At 49.9% G+C, this 8,388-nt stretch overlaps 1 protein-coding gene across 1 annotated transcript in view; it reads right to left on the bottom strand.

The window, feature by feature from the left end:
• Positions 1-3,673: 3,673 nt before the first annotated feature.
• The window catches only part of TAC3 (tachykinin 3), a 7,056-nt gene continuing 2,341 nt past the window's right edge, over positions 3,674-8,388 (bottom strand). Inside the window, exons 3-7 of the mRNA XM_008065239.1 lie at positions 7,707-7,803; positions 7,480-7,509; positions 6,972-7,025; positions 6,563-6,637; positions 3,674-3,891 (exon numbers count right to left, since the gene is read on the bottom strand). Of these exons, the coding sequence (XP_008063430.1) occupies positions 6,564-6,637; positions 6,972-7,025; positions 7,480-7,509; positions 7,707-7,803 (255 nt within the window). The 3' untranslated portion in view covers positions 3,674-3,891; position 6,563. The remainder of the gene's footprint in view (positions 3,892-6,562; positions 6,638-6,971; positions 7,026-7,479; positions 7,510-7,706; positions 7,804-8,388) is intronic.

Genomic DNA, 8,388 nt, shown 5'->3' with positions numbered 1-8,388 from the left:
CCTGCTTTCCCCCAGTCCTGGCGGGAAGGAACACCTTCTCCTTCCCGGAACCTGGAGAGTGAAACCCTCTCCGAACTCTCACCGAACTCTCACAGGCCTCCTCTGTTCCCTCTCCAGACTCTTAGTACCTTCCCTGCTCCCCCTCCAGACTCTCCTGGCCTCCCCCTGCTCCCTCTCTAGACTCTCCTGGCCTCCCCTGTTCTCTGCTCATAATTCCAAAGCTTCTCCCCAGAACATCCGCTGCTGTAGCTTCACAAAGTCTTGAGATCATTTGGTTAATTTCTGTCTCCTTCACTAGGCTCTGTGTTTCCTGAAGGTAGGGAGCCGTGACTTTGCCCACACTGTATCTCCATCCGTACCACTCTTCCCAGCACAGATGGCAAGTGCTCAATAAAGCCCGTTTGAATGGATGGATGGATGCATGAGCACTTGAGGGTTAGACGACTGGACCCTTCTGATAATCCTCTGATGTCCCTCCTTCCACCTCGATGGCCAAATGAAGGAAGTCACAGGATCCCACCATACTTTGGCGTCCCAAGCATGTTTCCTGAAGCCTGTCCTCCCCACTTCTAAAACTCTGCCTCACCACCCTTCTCCCAAACCATCTTCTCAAATGCCCCCACCCAAGAATTGACATTAAACCAAAACTACCTGCTCTTTCTGCCCTCACCACCATCACCAAAAACATTAGAAGTCTTGATCACCCCACTCTCCCTCCTCACTACAAAGAAAGCCCTGGGGCTCCAGCACCCTTCAGTTTCACCCTCTCTCTCATCCCATCCATGCCTCACAATGGCTGCAGCCAAACACAAACCCCAGGATGGGCACGTGGTAGGGTTCGGTAATTATTTGATGGCTAGATGGGAAGAACACACCTGATGTTGTTGACTAATCTAAGACAATTTGGCCGTTCAGCAATCTTACGATGAATCTTTTATTGAATTGGAGAGACTGTGTGTCCTCCTTCCCACAACCTAACCGGTGGTAGATTATACGGAAAGCAAGGAGACACAAAAACAGCCACAGACACAAAATTACCCATTCTTGTAATTTGGGGTCTGGACTCCCACTTTGTCATCTAGTGAAAGGGTCACTCAGAGGCTGATACAATGTTCCCATGGCAGGCCTAGCTCCCACAGCCGGGCAAGATGGCTGAGTCCCCCTGAAGGGAACATCACACTACCAGACTCCAGACCTTCAGACCCTAAAGACATTAGGCTGTAGGGCTTGCAAGGTCCTTGGACTGTTCAGCCTTCCTAATCACTGCCTCAGCCATCTCTGGACTGTTGACTCCAGTAAACATCACATACTAGCAAACCGCCCAAAGGGTGTAGATGAGAGTTTATAATACAATATATCAAAAAATTAGCCAGGCATGGTAACACACACCTGTAGTTCCAGCTACTTGGAAGGCTGAAGCAGAAGGAATGCCTGAGCCCAGTAAGTTGACACTGGGATGGCCATGAGCGTGCCACTGTACTCCAGTCTGGACAACAGAGTGAGACTCTGACTCAAAGAAAAAAAAAAGTACATCCCCATGCAATCCCAATAGCACACATGCAGAAAGCAAAATGAGAAGAAAGCACCAGGAATTTGTTGACCAAGTCTCCTTAGGCATCGACGTCTTTGCAACAGGAAGAGGGGAGGGTCAGAATCATCCTCCAAGAACAAAAACAGGAATCTGATTTAAAATTGGTCTTGCCAGGCAGAGTGGCTCATGCCTGTAATCCCAACACTTTGGGAGACAGAGGCTGGAGGATTGCCTGAGTCCAGGGGTTTGAGACCAGCCTAGACAACTTAGTGAGATCTCGTCTCTATAATTTTTTTTTAAAAAGGCCAGACTTGGTGGCTCAATCTGTAATCCCAGCACTTTGGGAGGACGAGGCAAGTGGATTGCCTGAGCCTGCAGGTTTGAGACCCACCCGGGCAACTTGGTGAGACCTTGTCTCTACAGTAAATCAAAAATTAGCCGGGCATGGTAGCACATGCCTGTAGTTCCAGCTATGTGGAAGGCTGAGACGGAAGGGTCGCCGGAGCCCAGTAGGTCAAGGCTGCAGTGGCCGTGACGATGCCTCTACCCTCCAGCTTGGACAACAGAGTGAGACTCCGACTCAAAAAAAGAAAGAAAGAAAGAAATATAAAAGTGTAAAAAAGAAAGGGAATGATAAAATTGGTCTTCATTTTTTCTGGACTCCTCGGAACTGCGGTTTTTGTCAATCCCACTAGAGAGCAACCTTTCTGCATTTATGCTCCTGCTTGACAAAGCAATTGCCTCATCTCAGTGTATATGCCTGACTCCCACCAAGTCTCTGCAGAACCAACTCTTGAAGCTTTAGTGACCAAAAAAAATCCCCCAGGCTCTGCAAAAGTGTCTCTACTTTAAAACCCTACAGATAGGCCGAGTGCAGTGACTCAGGCCTGTCATACCAGCACTTTGGAAGGCTGAGATAGGAAGATCGCTTGAGCCCAGGAATTTCAGACCAGGCTGGACATTATAATGAGAACTCATCTCTACAAAAATTGCAAAAATTAGCCGGGCGTGGTGACATGCACCTGTAGTCCCAGGTACTTGGTAGGCTAAGGCAGAAGGATCACTTGAGCCCAGGAGGTTGAGGCACTGGTGAGCCAGGATGGTGCCACTGCACTCCAGCCTGGGTGACAGAGTGAGACCTCTGACTTACAGTGAAAGAACTGCAAGACGTGGCCTCTGGCTCTGTGGCCCTGTCATCACACTGCCTTGCGATCTGAGTGCCAACTTTGTATCAGTGCAACTCAGGGGCATAACCAAGGATCCTGCATCAGACCAAGGGAGCTTGAGGATTTCCCAGTCTGTTCCATTAGGGTACAGAGTCCCCTTTGGGATCCACAGGCTGTGACAGTTGGCATCTCAGATTAATAGAAGACACCCATTCTCAGACACACCACATGTAAGTGACTTACACGTTCTGGGGACCACTAGGCCTGAGCTGCCAGGGCTGGTAACAGGCACATTAGTCTGAAATAAACGTTTTCTCTTTGTAAGTAAGGCAGCCAGTTAACACTGAAGATATGTTTCTCTCTTGGCCTCTTCAGTAACTTCCATGTCTACACCCATGTTCATTTGTCCACAGCCTTGCTGGCTGTAAACTCTGTAGATGGGTCACCAGTTCATCCCCAGCATTTGTTCCAGAAGCCATGCTCAGCATTTGGGGACAGAAAAATAGCATAATGTTATAGCTGCATCCCCTGTGCCTGGGTCTTTGCTTAGCCTTGATCCTCACCTCTCTAAGTCGGGTCAGTTTCAGCAATTGACATCCCCGAGGCCCATCCTAGTAATACAGACAAGCCACTCAGAATTTGTTTCTTCTTTATCTGCGAAAATCTTTGTGTCAGAAACCATCCTCCAAATTCATTGTATTCTTCTAGACACTAAATAAATTCGATACTTATTGTGTGAGGCCCTGTGTAAGACACTCTTCAGGAAACAGATGTGTACAAACTAAAGATATGAGAAGGTATTTACACCCAATTAGGAAGCATGTGTGTCATACATATGTGTGTATGATGCAGCTGGAAGAGTCAAGGAAAGGAAAAATGCACTAACCAAACAAGCTAACAAATATATCGCATCACTCATATGTAAAATTCCTTTATTATTGAGGAGTAGAGAGATACCTTTTTAACATAGGACACTACAGAAACTCCAGGCGCGTCTATAGTCAATGCCCGCTAGGATTGGGGATATCCATATGCAGTTTCTACACCAGGCTCGGGTAGAAGACAGGAGAGGGAGTCAAAGCACAGGGATGTTACAAGAACCGGGAAGAGAAAGAAAAACGAGAGAGCGTGCACTGGGGTTGGGACAGGGAGACAGGTCTTCATGATGCAGTCCAGGGGTCCAGAAGAGGAGTGCTGAGGACCAAACAACACCAAAGTCACATCTTATGTCCTGTAAAACTCCCACTGACCACCCGCTGGGAGATCAGGAGAGCAGTAACCCTCAGCTCTCCCTCCAGCCTTCGAGCTAGAGGACTGACTTCTCCTAGCGGCAGGAATTCCTTCCTTACCAGCTGCCATATTGATCATACCACTCTACACACCTGTGCGCATGGGCTGTGGGGTCCATGCAGAAAGATGTCATGACCAAGCTCATATCCTCCTAGCACCCGTGAGCCAGGCCTCCTCACAGTCCCATCCAAGGCGCCTGCTGTTAACGCTCCCCCTGCCTTACCCAGTTCTTTCCTCAGAAACCTTTCCAGAGCAAGGACAGGCCCAGGAATTACTTCTTTTTTCGGGAATTTCACATGAATGAAATGAGATGACACAGTGATCTGTGTTGACCCGTCTTGTCTAATCTCCGTTAAATGCCAGCCCCAGGAACCTTATGTCCTATTCTGCTTGGCACTTCACAGGTTGCAAGTGCTCCGTCAGTGGTGAGATGATGAAGTCTGCAATTACAGGCCCCTAGAAGGAGCCTGCATTCACAAGCAGGGCATTAAAAGTATTAGATTTCCACAATACACTTGTTTTCACCATTTGTATAAAATACTGTGGCAAAATTGCACTGTAATTATCTTCATGGCCAGTGTATGACGCTGGGGGAGAGTATGTCACCCAGATATAGCTGCCTGTGTAATTATCTGGCCGTCAGCCGACTGAAATAACCATCTAATGAGAGCAAAATGATATGGGAAGTACCATATAATCAGCGAGTTACAGTTATTACAGCTCTTTGTGCCCTCTCACCCAACACTAAATAGGGGGCCAGACCCAGGCTCTGGTCCCAGGGAATCATGCACAGGTAGGATGATCGAGAGCCAGCTCCTTGGACCTCAGGCTTGCCACCTTGAGACCAAGAAGCACAGGTCGCAGGGTCACAGGGAGAAAGACAGGAGTCTCTCCATGAAGGCTGAGGCTTTGCAATCCCTCTCCCTCTCCTTTTCGCCACGTCTCCCCACCCCCCCCACCACCTTTTCTTATCTAGCAGAAAGCAAGCCATTGGTCGAGCTGCTACTGCTGTATGTGAGAAGACGTATCAAGCCGGAAGCATTCATGTTTTGACTAGACACTTCCTTGGGGGACTGTCACACTTGCATATCAAGTGAGGGATCCGTCAGCCCACTCAGGCCTAGGGTCCATCGCAGACGGCTCTAGGCAAGCAGACCAGAGCCAGTCAGGGAAACACTAGGATATCCCTCATACCTCCCAAAATGGGACAGTCCTCAGAAGACTAGCTAGCCCACAGCACTGAGCACCAGGCACTGTTCTGAACACTTTCTCGACACTCATTCCTCTAAACCACAACCCTGAGAGATGCGGTTATCACCATCATTTTTCAGATGAGGAAACTGTGGCACAGAATGGTTATGTAACTTGGCCGAGGGAACACAGTTATAATGACAGACCCAAGATTCAAACTCAGGTCATGTTCTTATCCATTAAGCTATACAGAGAGACTGAGATATGGTTTCCAGCTACCCCCAGAAGATATCAGGCCAGGCATGGTGGCTCATGCCTGTAATCCCAGCACTTTGGGAGGCCAAGGCAGGCAGATGGCTTGAGCCCAGGAATTCAAGACCAGCCTGGGCAACATAGCAAAATCACATCTCTACCCGCCCCCCCAAATCAACAAATTAACCAGGCGTGGTGGCACTTGCCTGTAGTCTCAGCTATTCAGGATGCTGAAGTGGAAGGATTGCCTGAGCCCAGAGGGTCAAGGCTGCCATGAGCTGTGATCATCGTGAAAGAGCGAGACCATGACTCAAAAATTAAAATTAAAATGATTTCAAACTGGGTTCAGTGGCTCAGCCTGTAATCCCAACGCTTTGGGAGGCCGAGGTGAGTGAATCGCCTGAGCCTGCAAGTTCGAGACCCGCCTGAGCAACTTGGCGAGACCTCATCTCTACAATAAATCAAAAAATTAGCTGGGTGTGGTAGTGCGTGCCTGTAGTTCCAGCTACTTGAAAGGCTGAGGCCGAAGGATCACCGGAACCCAGCAGGTCAAGGCTGCAGTGGCTGGGAGCAGCCACTGCACTCCAATCTGGGTGACAGAGTGAGACTCCAACTCAACAAAAAAAACAAAAAAAAAAGATTTCAGAGTTTGTCGCATTTCTTCCTGAATTGTCTGTGTGCGTGACTATACTCTGGACCCAGTAACCCAGGATTCTGAGTGATCTGAAAGGTTCAACCTGTGTAGGAGACAAATGCTTCGCCTGAGAGTCGGATGTGGTGCCTATCATTATCGAATAATGGTTTCTCCATCTTCTGTAAACATTGCAAAAGTACAAGGTCCAGACAACAGAAGTTGCCCATCGGAGAAGCCCCATCTTATCTCCCTATCTTCCACCACTTGCTTTTTCTGCTCAGCGGTCAGCTGGGGGCTGGGGGCCGTGACACAAGGGAGAGAGATGAAGAGAGGGGGGTATGCCTCTATGTGTCTTTGTGTTTGCCCAACAGTATGCCAGGCACTGGCAGTATATTTTAGGGCAAATCGATGAGCATTCATGTCTGTAGCATCAGAGGAAAAATGTGCAACTGACAACTCCCAGCCCCCTCCCCTCTCTAACCAGCAACCGGTCCTTACCTCATTCTGCATTGGGGAGATTCTTGAGGGTACCCAGGCTGGAGACTTTCTCTTGATTCACATTAGTAGGAAAGGCTGGGGTAAAGTAAAGGTGCAATTAGGAGGGATTTTCCTGAATGGGACCTTCCCCTGACCCAACCACGAAGGGCTAGCAGAGTTGGGAGAATGGGGAGGAAGCAGAGCCTTCTGGCCCGCCCTCCCCACTGCAACAGGACTGCCCTATAAATATCCCCCTGCTCTGCTCCCAGGACAGCCTGACTGTGGATCCAAGCTGACTGGGGGAAAAGGGCCAAGGAACCCTCACTGAAGCTAAGCAACAGTCCTGTCCTTCCGTCTGCTGACGGATACGAGGGAAAGCCAAATCCTTGCCAGCACTCCAAGCCCTTCCACTGCACCTGCACACGCCTACCTGGCTGGGTATTCCTCTTGCCCATAAGTCCCACAAAGAAGTCCTGCATGTCACCTGCAAAAAACGGCCAACATTGTCAAAAGTGATGATGAGAAAACGGTGCATTTCCCCAGACATGTGTCAAGCCTTCTGAGACTGGGTTTCCTCTATCTCACTTCAGCTTGACCACTCCCTGGCCCCCACCACGGTCATATCTCCTAAGCCCACTCTCTCTGCCCATCTCTTCCTCCATATTTCAAGAATTTTCTGCCCCAGCAGGTGCCTGGCTGAGAATCTTCAGGGCCACCAGGGGATGCCCTTATTTCCTGGTGACCAGCCACGGGAGGGAGAGTCCACCACATCCCTCACACCGCTCCCTCCTGATTCCTGGGGCCCCTCCCTTTCAGGAAAGATTGGCTGAGCATTTGTGGCGCATCATTTGCAGCAGCCAAAATGGCCCTTGGGCCCACACCTCACGGAGCTCCAGGCAGTAGCCAGCAGAGGTGAGGAGAGAGAAACAGTTACTCACGTTTCTGGGGAAGAAACGGTCCCTTAGAATCTGTGAAACCAAGAACAAGTGTATAAATGGGGAGCAGAAGCCAGAAGGTGACCATGAGAGAGGGGCTCACACCACAACCCTCACTGATTCACCAAGTCCTCCCCCACACCCCTTCCCATCCAAAAGGGTCTCCCGGGGCCTAGCTTGTCTTCAGAATCCTGCCCCTCGCACCCTCTCTCCTCAGAGCCGCTGCCTACCAGTGGCCGCCTTGCTCAGCTCTTTGAGCAAGTCCTTTAGACTGACTGGCCGGCTTTCGAAGAGTCCCCGGAGCAGCTGGTAGATACTCGGGTCCTTCTAGGAGACAGAGACAAAGAGGGCTGGCCCAGGAGGCTCACCGAGACCCACTCACCATTTTCCCCCAAGGCACAGCCTCCTCACAGCAGAACCAACATCCTCTTTTTTTTTCAGGTTTTCCTCTGACTTACCCGGGAGGAAAGGGGGGTGGGGAGGGTGGCTCCGAGGGTGGTCTGTGGCCCCTTAGTAGCACTAGCTCTGCTGCAGAGCTTGTGGGAGACATGGAACCTTGGTGCTACCCCAGGCCTGAGACAGCGCCTGTGTTGAACCAGACCCCAGGTGATCATGCACAGTGAGATTTGAGGAGCATATCTGCACCCTCAGATTCCCCTGCCCTGCACTGTGGCCATGGGTGCTTCTCTCCTTATTTCTCAGATACCTTCCACTCTCTCTTCTCCATGGCTTTCCACCTTGGGTTTTGTCTCACTCTTCCCTTTCTGCCCTGAATCTAGAATTCCAGGAAGGCAACACGCTCAGAAGGGCATCCCTTCTCCCCTGCCCTCAACCAAACCCCAGATTCTAGAGCTATTTTCCAGCCGTGGTTCTTGATTGTCCTTGTGACTTTTTTTTTTTTTTTTTTTTTTT

This window comes from Carlito syrichta, unplaced genomic scaffold (assembly GCF_000164805.1).
Source record: "Carlito syrichta isolate Samal-C Ts95f unplaced genomic scaffold, Tarsius_syrichta-2.0.1 Scaffold308194, whole genome shotgun sequence".
Taxonomy (NCBI): domain Eukaryota; kingdom Metazoa; phylum Chordata; class Mammalia; order Primates; family Tarsiidae; genus Carlito; species Carlito syrichta.
This window is presented reverse-complemented; position numbering and strand designations above follow the sequence as displayed.